This window comes from Pteronotus mesoamericanus, unplaced genomic scaffold (assembly GCF_021234165.1).
Source record: "Pteronotus mesoamericanus isolate MK-2021 breed Mesoamerican mustached bat unplaced genomic scaffold, CSHL_Meso_final contig_1193, whole genome shotgun sequence".
Lineage (NCBI taxonomy): Eukaryota > Metazoa > Chordata > Mammalia > Chiroptera > Mormoopidae > Pteronotus > Pteronotus mesoamericanus.
In genome coordinates, this window is record NW_026555039.1 from 51793 (window position 1) to 73386 (window position 21594).

The window sequence follows — 21594 nt, forward strand, 5'->3', positions numbered from 1 at the left end:
CTCCTTCCCCAATGGAATGTGAGTTCCATGAGACAGGAAGCCATCTCCCTTCTGTGAACAGCTGAAATGCCAATGACCGTGCTCAAACCTAAAGAGAGGCTGATGGCCCCGGGGCAGGAGGTGGATTTCACAGGGTGTTTGTAAGGGGTGACTATGATAGGACTGCCAGGTAACACTGGGCGCCAGTTGAAATCAGATAGTATCGACTTTGAATTTCCCAAGCCTTCCCCCGCCCCCCCCCCCCCAGGGTTGCAGAAAGGAAGATAAGGGAGGCCAACCAAACCAGGAAGGGAATGGATGGAGCCAGAGGTCAAAGGATTACGCTATCGCCAAGTGGCGGAGAAAGCAGACTGGAACGGGCCCCCAGCAGGGAGCTGACGGATTAGGATGGATTAACATGTACAGACCAAGGACCTAAAGTCGCAAACAGCAGGGGGAACCAGCACCTCGGGCACCACAGGTGGATGGCATTACAGGTCAAATACTGACTCCCAAAGGCGGAAGCTCTGAATAGGAGATTTGCGGGATGAACGCTTTACGGGGGTGGCAGGTTGTAAAACTGGGGAGCCCGGAGGCCACTAGCCTATCCCTGCATTACTGCCCTGTCTCCTCCTCCCCCAAGGCTGCCTCTGGGGTTGGCTCTTCAGCCCCTCCGGCAGCCAGCTCACCGGGAGCAGGTGTGGCCCCTCTAGGTGACTCAGTCCTTCTGCAATTATCATCTTGGCTAGACGACAGTGACAAGTTACTGAAATGCTAAGGGAGGAGAGAACACCAAGAAAATCTAATTCCTGAGTGTCTGCAAATTCTTTCTTCAGCTGTGAGGTTTTTTCCTAACTCCTCTTAACAGCATTTTCAGAGCTACCGAGGGTAAGGGAGATCAGGCTGCGGATGAACCCCCAGTCTGGGCTCAGCGGCAAGGAGAATACTAGAGAGAATGCAGGTGATTTCTCCTCCTGAATTACAGAGACAGGGCGTGGGTTGAGCCCGGCTGCAGAAGGACCTTGGGTCAGACGGCCCGCCTGGGCCCTCGGGAGTGTTCCTGCTGAAAAGAGGGAGGACTGAGGGGTCGCCAGGCAGAGTTAGCAGGTGCAGCAGGTAAAAACACAGGACACCCAGTTAAATTTGAATTTCGGATAAACAATGAATTTTAGTATATGTATATGCCCCATGCAATATTAGTACTCTTATACTAATGATTATTCATTATTTGAAATTCACATTGAACAGGACATCTGGCAACCCGAATTCTACCTGTCAGAGGAAGGGCCCCGGCCCTGGGTCCAGCCATTAGACAGAGGAAACTTCCGGAGGGGCTGCCCGAGAGGCCACGTGTTCTGGGGCCATTCTGAGTATAAATGATGGTAGATGTACATGTCCTCATATCTACTATTAAAGACAAGAGGGTTAATAAGTTGTATATACATATATAAAAGATATGTACATGTGTCTATGGAGTTATAGAAATGTTTTACGTAAGTATGTTAGGCTTTGTCTTATAGCTGAGTATCAAAATGCTTTCTGGCTCCGCCCAATAAGAAGAAAATGGAAGGGCAAGGCTGCGTGTGAATGCGGTGAGTTTTGTCAGTTGCTCTGGTGTGAGTAGCCTGTCAGATGCATGGGTCAACTGACTCACTTGTACCGCTCCTGATTTTCATTATTTTTCCCATCCTAGATTAAGATATTGGAGGAAAGAAACCAAATGAGCCAACCTCCAAAGCAACTCTCTTCTCAGGCCTGTAGTGAATCTAAGTTTATTTTCCATTTGTCACAACCAGTCTCTAAGTAACCACAGGACAGAATACCGTGGGCCCGAGAGAGGACAGATGCAGAGCATCCCTGAGTCACTGTTTACTCTTTCGGAGTGGTGATAAAAACCAGGTCCTTCTCCATCAGAGAACCCGGACCTGGGCGTGCTGAAACATATGTTCTGTTCCGTTTATGGAATTCCTAGAGGCAGTGTTTTCCAAAGCAGAGAAAGGATGGCAAAGAACTTCTCTACCCAACTGAGCGTTATGGCCCAATTACTGTCTACAAACCTAAGAGAAAAAGGAATGTCTCCACATCGTCGTTTTTTCCCCCAGCCTCTCTGTAAGAAATTCTTAAAGACCAGCAAATGTCACCATGCAGTTGCGCCCTAATCACTGCTCTTCAAAGGAAATAAAAAGGAAAGACTGTAAAAAAAAAAAAAAATGCTAGAATAGCTGATGGAACGTGAATATCTGTGAAAACCATTATGGGGAAGCCTCACGCAGCTAAAGAAATAGTTCTTAATTTACAGCCTGAGCTGGCAGTCTGCTCCACACTGACTCAACACTCCTGAATACTCCATTTCAGCACACCTGAGCATCTCCAGCCAGAAGAGCCAAAGAGACGGGCAACCGGGAAGGGAGGACACAGAGGCCCAGATGGCACACATCTGGCCAAAAATTAGAAGACAAAGAAATGAACTTCTCAAATCCACAGGCAGGTGTTGGGGGCTTCCCAGGAGGCCTGTTTAGGAAGGGCAACCGGGATGGTTCTAAACCGGTGACTAGTTAAGGAACAGCAAACGTTCCCGAGAAAGAATGGAGAATTGGTCCAGGTCAGCAGGAACCAAACAGGTGGCGATAGCACGGGAGCCCCGTGGTCTACCCTCTCTTGATAACTGCATCATTTCGAAGACATTTAAATTATTTAGGTGATTGTAACCGAGACATCTTTAATAATGCACCAAACAGCAGGCACCAGGTTGAAATCAATTAGGCTCCACCGCTAAATTATAAGGTAGAAATTGACAAGAGAACAGCTCTGGGATGGGGGTTGTAGGTACACGCGCCTGCCAGAGACAATTATATTAGGAACCAAATGGGCACTGCCTCTTCACTTAAGCAGCAGAAAAACGGCCTGATGTTCCTAAAATATAGGACAATAATAAAAAAGGAAACAAGGAGGCCCACACTCTCACAACGTTCTGCGTGGTCAAAACACATGGCGAAGAACAATGGCAGCAGAACAAACCCCATTCTGGAGGTGTCCTGTGCAAGTGGAGCCTGGAGGAGCCTCCAGCCGCGGTGGGCTCGTGGGTGCGGCCCAGGTGGGGCTAGCTGGGAACAGGGTACACCCCACACCGGGGGCCCGCAGGGGAGACAGGGAGGTGTTGCAGAGGCCTGTCTCTGCGATGCCCTGGGGGTGACGACCACCGACCGTGGCTGCAAAGTCTCCCTTCTCGCCCTGACACGGCCCTGGCGCGGCCCGCTGGGCTGGAGGTGCGCAGGCAGCACGCGGTGGAGGTCCCCGGCGCCGCGTCCCGCCCTCGGCCGCGCGGGGGCGCAGGGCGCAGGCGCGTAGCTACGGGGCGCGCGCGGCGGCGGCGGGACTCCGGGCCGCCAGGGGCCGCTGTGGCGCCTCCGGGCCGGCCCACGCCATGCGCGCCGCCGATCGCCAGTCCCTCTTGAGTACAGCCTTGTCGGTTTAGTGGGGTGAAAGGTTGCGAAGATGGCGACGGCCTTGAGCGAAGAGGAGCTGGACAATGAAGACTATTACTCGTTGCTGAACGTGCGCAGGGAGGTGAGGCCTGCGGCGCGATGCCGTCGGGGCTGAGACCGGGCCCGGTCGTTCGGGAGGGCCTGGCTGGCGGCGACTGCCCCGTTCCCGCCATAGGAGACCGGGGCCGGCGGGGGGGCCGCGTGACCCTGCCAGACGTGCGCGACGGCCGGCCGAGCAAGCGGCTCCGACCGCCCAGACCCTCTTGCCGGAGGTGTCCCGGCCAGCCTCTGCCCCTGCTCTCGGTGGCCAGTGCGTCACAGGCCCCGCGTCCAGGCAAGGCCGAGTCCCCGCACACACGGGAGGGCACAGGGTTCCCGTGGTGGAGACGGCAGTGGGGTTCCCAGGTCCCCAGGACCTGGTGCCACGCTAGGCTCACACACCTGCCCCTTGGCTGAGGGGCTGTGTCATCGCCCCCGGCCCGCAGGATGGGAAACTGAGAATCCGGTATCAAGGTCAAAGCCATCAGGCGACCTCGTCAGGGGTCTCTCCAGCCCCTGAAGTGAGTCCAGGCTCAGAGGCACGTGTCTTGTGCCTTTCTTTCCCCGGGCGGCTTCCCGGAAGTGAAAGGAAGAGCCTCCCGGACTCACAGCGCTTATTCGGAGGCTGCAAATTAGAACAAAGCTCTGAAGCCAGGAGCGAAGTGGCGCCCCAAGCACGGCCTCGGCGTGGGCGTCCGTGTCCACACAAGTGCTCACACCGTATTCCCTCTCCGGATAAAAGATAGTAAGAGAGTCTCACGCTGTGTCTGGCATTTAGTAGGGGCCCAGTAAGTTTCCTTGTTGACCAGCCCAGTCGTGATCATCGTGAAGGGCAGGAAGGCTTCCAAGGTCAGGGCAAAAAGTGGAATATTTAAGCTGCTGGGCCCGGGCTTCCCCGCCATGCCAGAGAGCCCCTAATTCCAGCTCAGGATTTCCAGTGATGAGAACTATCCAGGTTTGGCCGCCCGAGGCAAAGTTGGTCAAACGCGGATTCCAGTCATAGCTGGTCTGCCTGGTTGTTTAATAGCTAACGTTTTTTTTAGTGCTGAGTGCAGGGCCACCGTGCGGAATGAACAATTCATGTTACATTATCTCATTTAATTCTCAGGTCAGCCCTTAAAGTAGGTCTCGTGATTTATGGCTGAGAAAACTGAGGCAGCCACTAAGGAAGTGGAAGAGCCTGAATTCAGCCCTGGTCTGTCTGATTGGGAGCCCCAGCTCTTGACTTCTCCGCTGTCACCCCAGCTCACCAGTCCTGAGATTACAGAGCTGCTGGTTCCCGTGCTGTGTTCTCCTGCACACCACATAAAAACCCTCGGACATGTTAGCTACTATTTGCTGTGAAAATATCCAATTTTTTTAGGGAATTGGAATTCATGTTAGGCCTGCCATAGGGCACCTGGAGATTTTTGTAACTAATCAACAGTAAGGTTTTGGGTAAAATCACTTTGGCCTTCAGTTTCTTTTCTTCTCAGTGAAGCTACAGGGTCTGGCAAAAGTAAGGGCTGCTTGAGTGTGGTTGGTAGGGTAATAATATGGGTGTAATAATGTATAGTTTTAATTTGAACATTTCACCTAAAATGTCGTATGGTGTGCTTGAGTGTGATATTATGATGTTGCAGAATTACATGCTTATGACTTTGTAATAAAAAAGGTGCATTATTTGTGCCGGACCCTGTACTTGGCTAGTTATTCTTTAAACATTCTTCATTTCTTAGGAACGAACCAGTAAATGAAACCAGCTTCTCTGAAGCCAGCCTTTCTTATCACTTCTTTATAGTTAGTTTATCAGTAACTGAGCAGACACCGACCTATTTACCAGACTTACTGAATCTTAGCCACAAAGTATCAAAAGAATCTATAATAAAGAGGCTTAGCCAGGCTCGTAGGTAGACATTTGTCAAACGTGTATCTTGAAGCTGCTGGAATTTGGGGACCTGTCATTATTACTGGACTGATTGATGAGAGCCAAAGAAATATTTCTGTAAAAAAATTTTTTACTGCCAATGAGTGAAGGCACTTCCCATACTTATGGCTATAAAAGTGAAATCCCTATGAAACATATTCTCTTGCAAAATGTTGACTTTACCAAAAAACCAGTGTAAAAAGATGAAAAAAGATTTCATCTCCTGATTCCATAAGAGAAGCTCTGAAGGTGATCTCTAGACTTGATATTTTGACTAGGGGAGAAAGAGAGAGAGAGAGAAATCAGAAAGTAACCTGAAGTTAAAACAACATTTAGTTAAAGAGTAAAAGTAGAAGTAATCTTACATGTGTGGTCAAAAGAGGATAATACTGCCTGTTTGTACGTTTGCTGTCAGTTCTGCAGCTTGATGCCATTTAAAGTGTAACCGTAGGGGGTCAGATCCCCTTCCCACCAATACATCAGATTACCTTGAAAAGATTTATCTTCAAAACTCAAAAACTCAGTGTTCAGGAGGTTCCAAGACTTTTCCCTAGAAATCTCAGATGGAAGCAACCTGACACAAAACGAAGGAATTGTATATAAAAATTAGAATCAGAATACATCGTTACAATTGGAGTAATTAGGAATGTCAGAAATCAGCTTAAGAATCTCCCCAGCCCTGGCCAATGTGGCTCGGTTGGAGAGTCATCCCATGAGCCAAAGGGTCATGGGTTCGATTCCCGGCTGCAGCACGTGCCTGGGTTGCAGGTTTGGTAGGCAACCAGTGCTTCTTGCTCATATCGATGTTTCTCTCCCTCCCTTCCCCCCTCTCTGAAACCAATAGGTATGTCCTCAGGTGAGAAGTAAAAGAAAAAAATTCCCTTCCCAGGTTTTAAACTTTAATATAGCCCCTTAAATTGTGTTCCAGGTCGTGAAAGAGGCAGCTAGACAGGACCACCTAATTCTGCTATAAAGACGACTCATGCAGTCTTTAATGATTCCCTTTCCCTAGAGTTCTGGATTTCTTGTTTGCAGAGTCGAGCCCCTGGCTGCCCCATATGGACGGGGAGTTGTTTGTCATCACCTGGCTTTGTGTGGCCAGGTGCACCACACGTGCCTAAGACAGAACTGATCTGAGGTTTCCGAGACTAGTTTCTGAAATTTATTTGGAAAAAGTGAATAGTAAATCAGAGTAAAATTTTCTTGATCTTTATGGTTTTTTAGACATTTTAATCAATACTTTTTAAACCTAATTTACTTCTAAATAATCGATGATTCCTGCTTTATCAGTGTTGAATTACCTTTGAAAGAGTTGTTTTTGCAGCTGTCATTCAGCAGGGTTGATACCTAGTTTTAAGATCTCTGGTCCCAGTCAATTTAGTCTTAAAAGGAGCCAATCCCCTTCTGAAGTTGTAAACAAGCAAAAAACACAGTTAAGTAAAAATTACACTCCAGTAAAGAGTTTTTCTTCCTGTGAAGATCCATGTTCCAGGATCTTCATCCTTCCTAAAGGAACAGCCATGAAACCGTAACCATCACCTTACCGACAGGAAGTTTTCCCAGGGTCCCTGCATTTTCATTCCTTCCCAGGCATAGGGTGCGTTGTTCTTTCCGCAATTTTCAGTTGTCTGAGTTTCTCTAGCTTCAGCCCACACCAGGGAGTGGGGCCAAATGCTCTCCAATGGGCAGAGAGGGCCATTTCTCACAAAGTGCCCCCCCACCCCAGCCGGCATGGGTGGTCTTCGGCAGAGATGGCGTCAGAGGGCCAGCTGAGCCCCGTGCACCCTCAGGCCCTGTGCTGCCGTGTCTGTGTTCCTCCACTGCAAGTCTAACCTCGTGATGGGTCTTCAGGAGCAATATAAAGATGGGTCTGAGAAGGCCGTTGGATTTCCCCTCTACAATGTTAGGTTCAAAGTTTCACATTTAAACGGTGACTGGTTAAACCACATGGGGCATGTAGTGTTGAGTCTTGGTGTTCAAATACCTAACTTACCAGATGATCGATCCCATTCACATGGGTAAAGAGGCCAAGGGCTACGGTCAGTAGGAGCAGGAGTTTCAGCCCACCCTGGCACTTGGGTGGCCTTGAACATGACCTTGCAGTCTCCATAGAATGATGCGCCACAGTCCTTCGCAGAGCTGTTGTGAGCGCAAGGAAGCTGCCTAGAGCACCGCCGCCAGGCCTGTGTGTGACTCAGCTTCACCCACCTGGGAGTCCATGCCTCCGGGCGGCTGTAGTTCAACCGCTTTTCCTTCCCTTCAGTATCAAAATGTCGGCTAACGCGTAAGAAAGTTTTAGGCACCTTCTGTGGCCAGGATTTTGTACGCTGGAGTATTGCAGTGGAGAGAGGGGACGCACAAAATGCCTGGCAGAAGCAGATACTCAGATAATATTTATTGTTATTCCTTGACTTTTGATAAGGCTGAGGTTTTGCTGATTTTAAAAAGATGTACGTGCCCATAGAAAGCAGCGGTATGCTTCATCCTGGCCAAATCTGCTATCTATCTTGTGTACTAATAAAAAAATGTAGCACCAGAACTTGGGGTTAATGTTAGGTTATGACTTCCCAAAGCTTTCTTTGCCCTTTCTGTTCAAAATCCCAAGTTTGGTTTGTAGGTTTTTGGGGGGTTTTCCCCCCTATCTCTCTCTCTTCAAAAGACAGTTACCTGGCTGGCTGGTGTGGCTCTGGACTGAGCGCCAGCCTACAAATCAAAAGATTGCGGGTTTGATTCCCAGTCAGGGCACATGCCTTGGGGAGTGGGTCAGGTCTCCAGTTGTGGGTACACGAGAGGCAAACAGTTGATGTCTCTTTCCCTCTCTCCCCACCTTTCCTCTTTCTCTAAAAATAAATAAACAAAAAAAAATTTTTTTTAATATCTTTCTGAATTGTGCTTCCTTCAAGGTCAAGAGTTGGAGGGCAGGGGCGGGGGGTCCCAGAAGCTGGGGCTGACTGAGCGTGGGAGCGGGGTGTAGGCATAGTCCCTAAAGGGTCTGGGGTAAAGGCAGAGTGGGACCCAGAGGTACAGCTGTGGGCTGTCAGCTCTGATGGGGCGGGCAGACAGGGGAGGACCTTTCAGCGGCCGGCGTCCTGCTAGCCGTGACAACCAGGCTGAGCGCTGCTGGTCAGGAGCGTGCCCAGGCCCAGTCCAGAGAGGAGTCTGGGGGCCTTGGCTCGGGGTGGGAAGGGGCTGTCAGGGAACTCAGCTAGTTGCACCGACATCTCATTGTGATCAGCAAGCACCATGAGGTTAAATTTTAGAATGTGCTTTCTTTAATGAACCATAAGCTAGTTATTACCCTTCTGCTTTGGGCATTTCAATCAATTGCTTCCTGAAAATTTAATGCTCTAGTTCTGCATTAGCTACCAAAATACCTTTCTTTTCTTTTTGCTTCCTTACAGAGAAGTCAATTGAAAGCTTTTATATTTGCTGTGAGTTCAGTGATAAAATGATGGAGGAGAAAATACAGGGCATGCAAGCAGCACGTTTTGCTGTCTGTTGAATTTTAGTTTACTTTTTACTAAATGTTCTTGTTTTTGTTTTTTTTTTAATCCCCACCTGGGGACATTTTTTCATTGCTTTTATAGAGAGGGGAAGGGAGAAAGAGAGGGAGAGAAACATGGGTCACTTGCTTTTTTGTACCCGCCAAAACACACACTGACTGGGGACCAAACCCACAACCCAGGCGCATGCCCTGACTGGGAATCAAACCCAAGACTTTCCGTTTGCAGGACAGTGCCCCGCCAACTGAGCCACACTGGCCAGGGCTTCAATTTTTATTTTAATTTTACTTGTATAGTTTATTTATATCCTGCCTTGTTCAAGAAAGGATTTAAGACAACAAATGAAAAAATAAAATAGCCAATGCGTTTAAAAGGGTCACATATACACACAAAAATTAAAAGACCTTTGGGAGTCTTGCTGCTCTGTTACCAGTGTCCTGGCGTGCTCATCGGCCAGACCCTGCCCCCCTGAAGAAGCTCAGAGCTTCAAGTGGAGCCGCCTCCGGGGCGAGCGCCCTGCCGGCTGGATCCTGTTGGATCCCGGCCTGCAGGCGATGAGTGCACAGTGTTCCCTCCTTGATTTGCAGAAGCCAGAACATTTCCTCAGCAGTAAAATGCCAACAGACATCAGCCGCAAGAAGCCTGCACGAGTGGGCAGGATATAACAGATGGACACGGACAAGAGAAAGTATAAGGTCAGGCTTTTAGGGAAAAAGAAGCCGAGCTCGGGATGTGAAGATAGGATCCGAACCATTAACTTTGACCCAGAAAGGAACTTGAGCTCATTCCTCTAAGATGTTGGCCTTTTTTTAAACTGTTGTGACTCAAGAGCACCAGATAAACATATGTGTGACCAGGAAGAGAAATGAGAACAAAATCCTACTATGGTAGGAAAATATTTCCTACACCCTTGAAATGACCTCTGATCAGGAATGAGAGTTTCTGCGCGGCTCTGGCCCAACCACACCCTGTGATGAGCAGGGAAGGTGCCGGAGGGCTGGCGCCACCCTCTGCCCCATAAACCTTGAAGGTCCTGTGGGCCCAGCCTTTTTTCTTTTTAGTGTTTAGAGTTCTGTTGGTACTGGTTGCCTAATACTTCTTTGAACTTATAGTCCCTTGTGGGGGTTAATGCATTCCATAAATTTTTGTAATTTTTTTCCTTAAGGTTCAAAGATTATTCCTAGTTGTAGAAACTTGGAAATGTTTGATCTCCTGTTTTGCTTTTCTGACTCATCGATGATGCGATGGTCTCTCCCTTCAGCCCACCTCTCCAAAGCGAAGGGCCTGAAAGTGGCTGTAGGAAGCCAGCTTCCAAAATGCTGCGGAGCATAGTGTGTCCGCCCAGTGACATGGTGTTGCTCAGGAGTGTCGGAGAGGGACAGCTGGAAGCCCCTAGCCCATTGCCTTGCATGTTAGGTGCCTATGAGCATTCACTGGTGATGTTTGGAAAGGCCAAAGATGGCCCTGGAGCTTGGAAACTCGCCCTCGGCAAGGCCCTTGGAGTTGGGTGGAGTTCGACTTTCTAGCAGCCTGGCCTGGGGCGAGTTACTTAACCTCTCTGGGCCTGTTTGGCCTGTTTCTTTATCTATGAAACCTAGACAATAATTTTACTGTCATAGGGCTTTTGGGAGAATTAAGCAAAAATGCATATAAGTGCTCAACACAGAAATGGGCACATTGTTATGAAAAGTAAATGCCAGTAGATTTTTATTACTATCATGAGCATAAAAGTCAATGAGGGGCGCTCTTGTTGACTTGTTGGAGCCCCTTGTCCGATCCATACTCTGTGACTATCTGGCTCCTCTCTGCAGGGTGCCTTTCTCTCTCCTACAGCCATCTGTCTCCTGAACCGAAGTTTGATTAGAGCCAGGCGACCCACAGTATTCACTTCTAGCCAGGTTTTGGGTCAGGGGTTCGTCAACAGGTAAACTCCCCCGTCTTAGACAAGCCAGTTAACCTTTTTGATCGCCACTATTTTTATCTGTGACATGGGGGCCGTGGTACCAGCCTCAGGACGCTGCGTGGCTGTCGCAGCGCTTAAGGAGGACCTCCCTGCGGCTGAGTCTCGTCGGCACTCGTGCCCCTGCCGCCCCGTTTGGCTCCCGTGCTGCCCTGTGCTCCTCTGTCACCCCCTGGCCAGGCGCTTCTTCTCTGGCCCCCGCGGACTCCCCCAGGTTCAGGCCTCACCAGCGCGGCCGCCCTGTCCGGCCTCGGCCCAGCACCCCTCTTTGCTGCCTGGGCGTTGTGCTGAGGTGCTGGGCTCCACCTCTCCAAGCCTGACCGCCCCCACCTGCCCCTAACCCAGGCGCCTGAGCAGGGAGCTGAAGGCCCTTTGCTTTCCCTTCCCTGTGTCCTGGGGAGCCCCTTGCTGTCGACTGTCCCACGGGGCACCCAGCCAGGAGCCCTGTCGCTCCAGCCCGCTCCTCCCTTGGCCTTTTTGACCTCTAGGCTGCCACCCTGCCTGCATACCCTCCACCCTGCACCCTGAGGTAGTTTTCTTCTGGTCCCTCGGATTTTGATTTTAGGGGGGTTTTTTGGGTTTTTTTTAGAGCAGGAAAGGAGAAAGAGGGAACCATCCATGTGTGGTTGCCTCTCGTGCACCCCCTCCTGGGGGCCTGGCCTGCAACCCAGGCTGGTGCCCTGGCTGGAAATCAAAGCGGCGACCTTGTGGCTTGCAGGCTGAGCCACACCAGCTGTGGGCTGATTTTTGTCAGTTTTAGTCAAGCTGTACCAGGTAATATTAGCAAACCATCCTGGTCCTATGATTTCCCTACCCGAAACCTTTTGTGCCTCCCTGTTGTTTATTGGGTAAGAGTCAAACTCTTAGCTCCTTCTTTAAAAGCCCCTTATACATTAGATGTTTTACATAGTTTCTGCCTGCTCCGAAGTGACGTCCTCACTTCTTCCATATCAGCCCATGTGGTCAGACAGTGGCTGTCTGGTCGGCTGTTATGCCCCCAGCACAGCATAGTACTTCCTGATGTTTACTGAGTGAATGAGCAGGTGGGTTAATTTCTTGCCTACTTCCTGTCTACCTCCACTGCTTTCCTTAGGGCTTTTGCCTCCCCCTGAAATGCCCCAGCCTGTCTTGAATACCATGACAAATCAGAATCCACGTTTTGCATTCCCATTTAGACCCACCACCTCCATGATGTTTTCTTTGCATTCTGACTACCCTGAACTAACTTCCACACCAGTAGCATTTCTTTTCTATTGTTCAGTTAAACTAGTGTGTGGGTGTTTAAGGGAAACACACACACACACACACACACACACACACACACACACCCACCCACCCACCCACCCAGCTTATAAATCTCCCTGAGGGCGAGGGGCTTCCTCTTGTCCCTCCCGTCACACTTAGACTAAGTGGACATTCCCCACGCGCTTTGCCATTCTCACCTTGTCTGGGTGCATCTTACCTTGTGGCCACAGAATCCACGTACTCTTGAGGATCACATTGCAATTCTGAAGAATTCTAGAAGGCAACATCCTTCTAGAGGAGCTCATTGGAAGGAGTTAATTATCAGTTTGGAAAAGTCTGAATTTTCCCTTGTAAAAATTGTTGAAAGTCAGGTACAAGAGGAAGACAGCAAATCAGACACACGCCTTTACGCCGGAGCCCAGGTAAGCCGAGGCCCACGGGGCCTCCGTGCAAGACCGCACCGTGCCGCGGAAGGGAAGCGTGGCCTCCCTGCGGACCGTGCTGCTGTCAGCCAGGTAGCGGCTGTCCTCCCTCTAGTTCCAGCGCTAGGAATACTTGTAGGACCAAGTAAGTTTCAGATGCACCAGATTTAGTTTTGTACAGTTTTTGCTTTTGTCAGTTGAGTAGCGCTGAATTTTTACCATAGTCCTGGACTCACCTCACCTGAAATCCCCTTCTGCTGGAGAAGCTCCTTACACAGGCGGGCCAGGCAAGCTGGTTCCGCCTGCACCGTGCCCAGCGCGGAGAGTGAGTCCTCCTCCGTCCTTGGGGTCCGTCGCAGTTCATGGGTGAGGCCCACGTGTGGGAACTTAGTATTTGCAGGCCATCCGAAGGGACTCTGCATGTCAGTGAAGAGGGTGAAGGCCGCGTCGATCAAGGACAGTGGCATCGGAGGCTGGCAGGGCGGTTTTGTTGGGGAAAGTTCCGGACCGTGTGGCGGGAACCTTTACAAAGTGGAGGAGGAAATTTGTCCGAGTCCCGCTCAGTGGCTGCGTTTCGGGCCAAGTGGGCGGCCTCGTCTCTTCGTAGAATCAGGAGCTGCCCGGTGGTGCCAGATGATCTGGGACCCCCTTTCTCTTCGTGAATAGCTCTTACTCAGCACAAAGCACTGTGCTCTCTGGGTGGTGATTAGCTCTGAAATCTGGCTTTTTCCTTTAAATTCTGTGAGTGCCAAGTATCATAAAAAATTACAGGTTTTTATTAGCCAGTACAGTCTATTTCAATCAGATTTTCATGGAACATATGGATGGTAATGAATCTTCAATTGTGGTAATTAGGCAAACAGCCCAAATCCAATTGAATATAGTTTGTGGAGACTTAGTTGGTGAAACGGAGCAATACAGATACAGCCTGGAAGTTTGAGCTTTTGAAAGTGCAGGCTTCAGCCACAAAAATCCTGGGGGCTTTCCCTTCCTGAAGTGAGCGTCAGGAGGGTGTCACTTACGTGCTCTGTTAGGCCTTCAAAGTGTTGATTAAGTAGTGTCGCTGTGGTGGTGGCTGTCCGTGCTGTGCTCCAAGCGTCCTGGTTCTTCGCTGGCCCAGCACACGGTAGGACTGCACTTCCGGGTCCCGTGGTAGTCACGTGAGGCCGTGACTAGCTCTAGCCGCTGACGTGAGCGGAAGTGATGTGTGTCACGCTCAGGCTGAGGCGTGTCAGGGCCCGTGTGAGCCCAAGGGTCGCTGCTCTTCCGTCTGCCGTGGTGACGACAGCGGTCGCGACGGCGCCTGCTGTGGTGGCCAGGGCCGAGGGCCCAGCCAGGCAGGCGACCGGCTGACCCGAGACGGGCGAGCACCGCGAGGGGGCGATGAGCCTTTGGGGTACGTGGAGGGCCTGTTCCCGCCGCACCCTGTAAGGCAGCAGTCCCCAGGCTTTCTGATGTCCCGGCCCCGTCACAGTCTTAAGCTGCTCGGGGCCCCAAAGAGCTTTTGTTCATGTGGGTTGAAGTTAACAGTATTTAATTAGAAATTGAACTGGGTAATTGATAAAATATTGTAAAACAAGACAAAGTGTACTTCTTGTGTGTCAGTGTAATAAGCACAAGGACTTCAAAATAGGTCTATTGAAAAATAGTATGTACAGGTATAGATTACATACAGGTGTCACAGCAGATATAATGATAGCTGGTAAGTACACACAGTGAAATAACTGAGAGCTCATTGAATTAATCTCTGAAAACTTCATTTTTACCTTAAAACTAACACCTTAGAATTTTCTAGGAAACATTAAGAATGCACCAGTATGCATTCCATTACCCATCACAACAGTGATGTCATCACACATCACCTGGCCTCGTAAGAAAATGAGGAAAGGGCAAAACCAGCTGAGTCTTCCTACTACCGTAGTTTTGACTGTGGACCCCGTAAAAGGATCGCAGGGACTCCCGGGGGCCCGCGTGTCCACCGGCCCAGCCCTGGTGCTGTCACGTGCTCCCCCCACTGGCCGTGTGATCGGGTGGGGGCGGGGCAGAGCAGGGCCCGCCCAGGACGCCTGCCGCCCCGTTGGCTCTAGAGAGGGCCTCCCGCTCCAGAATTCAAATCCGAGGAAATGGAACGACTTCCTCAGTTGCTTCATTATTTAAGGGAAGCAAATACAGTGAGATTGGAGTCAGGAGACACTTCTAAGCATGATGCACCAGTCAGAAAAGACACAATTGATAGCTGTGATTTTGTAAAAATGAGAAACGTGAGTTTGTGACAGGGAAAAAACTAAAACCTAAAAAAAAAAAAAAAAAAAAGCAAGGGAATCTGTATTTATTTGATAAAAGATTCATGTTTCTAATATATATAAAAAACTCTTGGAAATCAGAAAGTTGAATACCCTAATAGGAAAACGATACAAAGGAAACAAATCAGTTATTTTGGAAGAAGAAATCTAATATATGGAAAAGGCTCACCCTCACTAGTAAATAAAACAAATGCAATTTAAAGCAAGGTAACCGTGTATGTGTGTGTGTGTGTGTGTGTGTGCGCGCGCGCCAAGTTGACCAAGGTTTTTCCTTTTTCTTTTTCCTTTATTATTATTTTTTTAAATCCTCACCTAAGGACATTTTTTCATTGCTTGGGCGGGGCATGGGGAGGGGGAACGGGACATCCGTCAGGTTGCCTCTCACAGGCACCCCGGCCAGGGACTGAACCCACAACCCTTAGGTTACCAGACGACACTCCAAACAGCGATCCACACCAGCCAGAGCGGGTCTTCCTTTTTCGTGACAGTTCTCTGTGCTGGCAAAGTGCGGTGCGTTAGCCGCCTGCGCAGGAATCGGGGGTTTATTCCCTAGAGAAATGAACCGGAGTCTTCAGGGCCTAGACATCGACGCAGTGTAGGGCGAGAGGGGTACCCCAACCGAAGCGGGACTTCCTCTCCTCCATGTGTTCTGTGGGCGCTTCCCTGGGAAAACTATCACAGGGAAGAGACTGCCCGGGGAAGCTTCCAGAGCCCCTCCTCGGCCTCCCCCAGAGAAGCTCATCACCCAACCTACTGCTGTGCACACAGAGCCTCCAGGCGGGGCATTGGGTCTTACCGTCGCATGTAAATCACGAGAGCATCAGGTGTTGAGGAAGGAAGGCTCCCGGGATCCTGAGATCACACGCACGCACGGGGCGGGGCCAAGGATGAGCGCAGGGAAGGACGCACAGGTCGCAGGCGGGTGGTGCGCGGAGCTAGCGCATCCTGGGAGAGGTGGTGCGTGTGAGAATGAAGCACGGTGACACTTCCAGGAGAAACGTATTTAAAAGAAGCCCTTGGAAGGTAAGATAGCAAAAAATTCTACAGAAGGGCTGGAAGATAAAGATGAGGAAATCGCAAAAATAAAAATTTTAAATTAGAAGATCAATTCTTAGACAAAGTAAAACGAAGGGAGAAGACATTTACTCAAACAACTGATACGAGAAAATTACTCAATTTAACGACAGGAGACTATGAAAAGGGCCCATCCAGAGACTAGCACAGCGAACGGGGGAGAGACCTGCGCGGAGGGAACCATAGGTTAGGAGAGTCCTCCGAATTTCCAGGCAGCTGCCAGGGGATGGGGTGCCGGCGGTGTGCGAGCCAGGGGACAGTGGAGCGGCGCAGTAAAAACCCTGAGGGAACGACGTTTCCAAGCCGGATTCTGCGCTCAGCCTGCTGTGAAGGATGGGGGGCCGTTTCGAGATGAGCAAAATCTAAATAATGTCTGATCCCAGCCAGCCTCTGCAAAGGAAGCCACGGGAGGTGGAGCTCCACCAAAGTAAAGAGGACAGCTGAGAAAGAGAGGCCTCTGATAAGGTAAGGGGGCCCCCAGGAGAGACACCCCGGAAGGAGTGGCGGGAATCCGAGGACGGAGCTCCACGGGCGGGCCTGACAGCCGAGCGGCGCAGAACCCCGGGAGGCGCGCCGCGCAGGAAGCGAACCATGGAACTGGTGACCAACGCGGCCCTTCCGTACTGGGCGTGTTAGTCTGTATTAGGAGGAATTTACTCTGAGGATTTGGAGAGGTACCAGTAATACACAGAAAACCAAAGCAAATGGGAAAAAATGAGGCAGTTAGCTGCAGGAACAAAAAAAGGTCGTTCAGGAAAATGAAATGCAGTGTATTACTTGCTTCCGCTTTGGACTGTACGTAGTCTCTCTCTCTCTCTCTTTTATTTTTTGCGGTGGGTTGAGCCTGCAAACGCAAAACCCACAAACCCCGAAGGCCGACTGTCCGAGCACGTTGTTTCAAGTGCTTGCGTCTGAGGGTTCGGGGGATGAATGTCATTTAGGGTAGTGAGTCCAGTAGTTCTATTATAATACTTTTGTGTTCCTGTGGAATCACTAGTAACATATTCACTTTCATCTCTGAGTTAAGTCATTTGAATCTTTTTTCCTTTGGTCAGTCCACGAAGGTTTTGTCAGATTTTGAAGAATCTTGCTGAAGAACCAACTTTTAGTTTCATTATTTTTTTCATTAATTTTTTCTGGTTTTTTTCCTGGTCTTGATTTCATTTATATTTCCTATTACTAGCTTTGAGGGTTTTTTCCTAGTTTTTTTTAACTTGTAAGGTTGGAGTATTGGTATGAGATCCTTCTTGATCTTTCCTGTAAACATTTGCAGCTGTCAGTTTACCCCTTAGCACGGCTGTCTCTGCATCCAGTAAGTTTTGGTCTGTTGTGTTTATTTTCATTCGTCTCTATGTATTTTCTAATTGTCCTTGTGATTTCTCTTCTGATCCATTGGTTGTTTTAAAATGTGTTTAATTTCCACAAATTCGTGGATTGTCCAGTTTTCTTTCCGTTGCTGGTTTCCGACTTCATCCCACTATAGTTAGAGAAGACATTTTGTATATCTGTATTTTTAAACCTATTGAGACTTAATTTGTGGCTTAGCATATAGCCTATCCTGGAGAGTGTTCCCTGCGCACTTGAGAAGACTGTGTTCTCTTGTTGGGTAGAATATTTTATCTACATAATACCTGTTAGATCCAGTTGATATGTTGTTCAAGTGCCTGACTGTGTCATCATCACTGACAGTGGGACACTGATGCCTTCGACTGCATGTCTCTCCCTTCGCATCTGTCAGTTTGTGCTTCCTACGTTTTGATGCTCTGTCATTGGATGTGTTATATCTTCTTGCTATATTGAACCTTGTATTGATATATCATGTCTTCTGTGTCTTGTTACCTTTTTTGATGTAATGTCTCTTGTCTGATACTAGTATAGCCACCCCTGCTTTTTTCTGGTTACTATTTGCAAGCAATGTCTTTTTTTCATCCTTTCCCTTTTAACCTGTGCGTGTTTTTGGATCTAAAGCAGACCTCTGTAGACAGCATATAGTTGGTCACTTTTTTTTTATCCATTCTTCCAGGTCTGCCTTTTGATTGAAGAATCTAATCCATTGACATTTAAAATATTTACCAGTGAGATGTTCTCATTTCTGCCCTGGCTATTGTGGCTCAGTGAATTGAGTGCCAGCCTGCAAACCAAAGGGTTATTGGTTCAATTCCCTGTCAGGGTACATGTATGGGTTGCAGGCCAGGTGCCCAGTAGGGGGTTCATGAGAGGCAACCACACATTGATCTTTCCCTCTTTTTCTCCCTCCCTTCTCCTCTCTAAAAATAAATAAAAATTTTTTTTAAAAAATGTTCTTATTTCTGCCCTTTTGCTATTTGTCTTCTGTGTACTTTATAGCTTTTTGTCCTCCTTTCCCACATCATTGTCCTTTGTGTGTAGCTGATGAAACGTTTTAATTCCCTTCTCATTTCCTTTCATATATGTTTGATAACCATTTTCTTTGTGGTTACATTTAACATCCTAAAGTTACAGCACTCCTCTTTGAGTTTATCCCAGCCTAACTTCAGTAACGTGCAAACTCTGCTCTGACCCTCTCTTTCTGTTGTTGATGCTGGGATTTGTATTGGATTGCGCTGAATCAGTTCATCACTTAACAAAAATTTGACATCTTAAAAATACTGGATCTTCTGGTGCATGAAGAAGGTTTCTCTCTCCATTCTTTCCAGTCTTTTTAAATTTCTGTCCATGGTGTAGTTTGCCGTGCGCAGGCTCTGCACGTACTTGTTAAATTTGTCCCTGAGTAGTTTGTGTGTGTTGATGATACTCTGGATGGTATTGTCTTTTTAAATTTTCATTTTTTGCATATAGAAATAAGTTGATGTTCACATATTAGCCCTGTATCCCACAACCTTGCTAAAATTACTTAGTAGCTTTTTTGTAGATTTTTTATGCTTTTCTAAATACATGATGTCTGTAAATACAATTCTACTTTCCTTTCCGGTCTGTATGCCTTTTACTTCTTTTTTGTGCCTTATTGCAGGAATTTCTTCTTTACATGGCACAGCAAATTATCCAACAGTGTTAACAGATCACTAAGCTCAGCAGTCAGCTCACTGAGAACCTTTTCATTATGAATTTGTGATCTGTGTACATTGAATTTATATTTACTTTTTATTGAAAATATAACCAGATATGATTGAGACAAAACATTCATACTTAAAATATGATACATCTCTTAATTTTATTACAGAATTTTAGAAATGTGAAACTTTAGATATAATTTTTAATGATAGCGCATTTTGAAATGATATAGGTATTTTTATGGTAATGATAGAGTTTATCATTTAGGAAATACTGAACCAGTGACCTTGGCTATTCAGTTATGATGAAAGGCCCAATCTAACCTTTTATTGAATGTGATATTTATTAAAAATGAAACTTCTCATTTCTAGCACTTAATCAATAGCACATTAAGCCATTTATTACTGTGATTAAAGAAGGCCTTGCAGACTGGATATTCTACTTCCCCATCATCTAGTTTAATTTTATTTTTCTATTTTATTGAATTTGGGGGGTGACATTGGTTAATAAAATTTAAAAGGTTTCAGGGGTACAGTTCTGTAGCACATCATCTGTATGTTGTAGTGTGTGTTTCCCGCCCCAGGTCCTCTCCTTCCCTCGCCGTTTATCTCCCCTTTATCTAGTTTAATTTTTTAACGATCTGGAACTAGCAGATTAACCCAGGTCCATCAAATCCATCTAATCCTGTGCTTGTAACTTGTATGAGGTTCTGGAAGGAACCATTAAAATTTCCAGAAAGAAAATGGTTTGTAATGGTTCTTCAGGAAAAAACAAACACCCTTTACATCTCTCATAGCTAAACCTACCTTGAGAAGGTGAATTTTATTTGTCATTAGTTAACTATTATGTATTTGCTTAAAACAGTGGGGTTTGGTACCGGTGGTATGTTGTTAAGTGTGGCAAATAACGCGTTGTATAATTGGCGTCGGCTAGGAAAGAAAACTATGGTAGGAAAAGGAAAAGGAGCCACAGGCTGGGATTCTGCAGCCGTCTCTTCTGCGGAGCTGAGTCTTTACTGAAGCGTAGAAAGCACCTAGGCACCAATGCTCATGCCTTAACAATGCAGCCCAGCACATTGTCACCGACAGGGGCTGTGACATGGATGGATGGTCCTGCTGCCCTTGCACGAGGGCGGCGCCCCCTCCAAACGGTTCCAGGTTCGGGCACGCGCTGCCAAAGGAACCTTGGAATTGGATTTGAGGAGCACGGCAGCCAGAGCGGTTAAACCCCTGCCACGTGCGAGGCATGGGGAAGCACTTGGACGCGTGTCCTCTCATTCACCCCTCACAAAAGGGCTACAGTCAGTGAGTCTCTGTGAACGCTGGGCACGGTGTGAGGCGGCCTGTGGTCATTGCCTCCTGTTCTCACACCACCCAGCCCGTTGGTCGCTACAGTAGGTCGTTACTGTCCCCTTTTGCACGTGCGAGAGCTAAGGGTCAGGAAGCTCATTTGCCTAAAGCCACACAGCTTTGAAGTGACCGATCCAGTCTCCATCCACAGGCCACTTGACTCCAAAGTCTGTGTTCCTGACCCCTAAACACAGAGCGAACCACACAGGGGACCACGTGGGCAGGTAGGCAACTGAGAATTAGTCCGTAATGTGACTCCCAGAGGCCGCACCATGGAGAGGCCTGGAGAGCGGTCAGTGCCTGAGTGGGCAGGCGTCCACCCCGCTCCTGGAGGCGGTGGCGCTCAGCCAGGTCCTCCACCCATTTCCAGTGAAGAATGGGAACCTGCAAGGAGCTGCTGGTCTAAAACACCAGTACGAGCGGACACGCCTGTCTCAAAAAGCGGCAGCAGCCTCCGTGTCTGGCTGAAAGGACAGGCTGAGTGGCTCAGGCCAGATGTTTCTTCTCTGAATAACAGAATCATGTAGAGTTAGGCTCTTAGAGGTCATCCCCCCAACCACCTACCCCACGGGCTGGGAGAAACCAGCCCGAGACGCCGGGCCTCCCCACAGCCGCTCCTTGGCGCCGTCGCGACGTGCCTCTCCGCTCCCACCCACTGCCTTCCTCCTGGGGCCCTTCACAATGCCTTGCTGAAAGCCTCTGGTACAGCTGCGCAAGTTGCCCAGTCTTCTCACATCTGAATATGTTAGTCCATTATAAAATATTTTAATGATATGCTAAAAAAATTCCTAAAAAGTACAGTAAAGGTTCGCCTATTTTAAAAAATTTTTTAAATTTGTTTATTTTTAGAGAGAGGGAAAGGGAGGGGAGAAGGGGAGGGGAGAAGGGGAGGGAGAGAAACCTCAATGTGTGGTTGCCCCTCGCACACCCCCAACTGGGGACCTGCCGGTAACCCAGGCCTGCGCCCTGACTGGGAAATGAACCAGCGACCCTTTGGCTCACAGGCCGGCGCTCAGTCTGCTGAGCCCCACCAGCCAGGGCAGTTTTGCCTTTCTTCACTGATGAAAAAACTCATTAGTCCTGGAATTGAAAGATGCTGAAAAATTGTAGAAATTATAGAAAAATATAGTTTATCATTTTCCCTTATAACCTTGATCCCTTGCTTGACTGTGCCCCTGTCACTGCCCCCTTGTGGACATGTGTCCCAGGTCATGGTCCCTGAGCATCGCCCCCCCCCCACACCCACCGTCCCCTCCCCCCTCGGTCCTGCTCTGATCCCTCTGCCCAGGGAGCAGGTCT

The 21594-nt window shown here is 48.5% G+C and overlaps 1 protein-coding gene across 1 annotated transcript in view; it reads left to right on the forward strand.

Annotated features, from left to right (window-relative positions):
* The first annotated feature begins 3443 nt into the window (after window positions 1–3443).
* The window catches only part of DNAJC11 (DnaJ heat shock protein family (Hsp40) member C11), a 51091-nt gene continuing 32940 nt past the window's right edge, over window positions 3444–21594 (forward strand). The window contains exon 1 of the mRNA XM_054583807.1: window positions 3444–3546. Coding sequence (XP_054439782.1) covers window positions 3475–3546 — 72 coding nt within the window. The 5' untranslated portion in view covers window positions 3444–3474. The remainder of the gene's footprint in view (window positions 3547–21594) is intronic.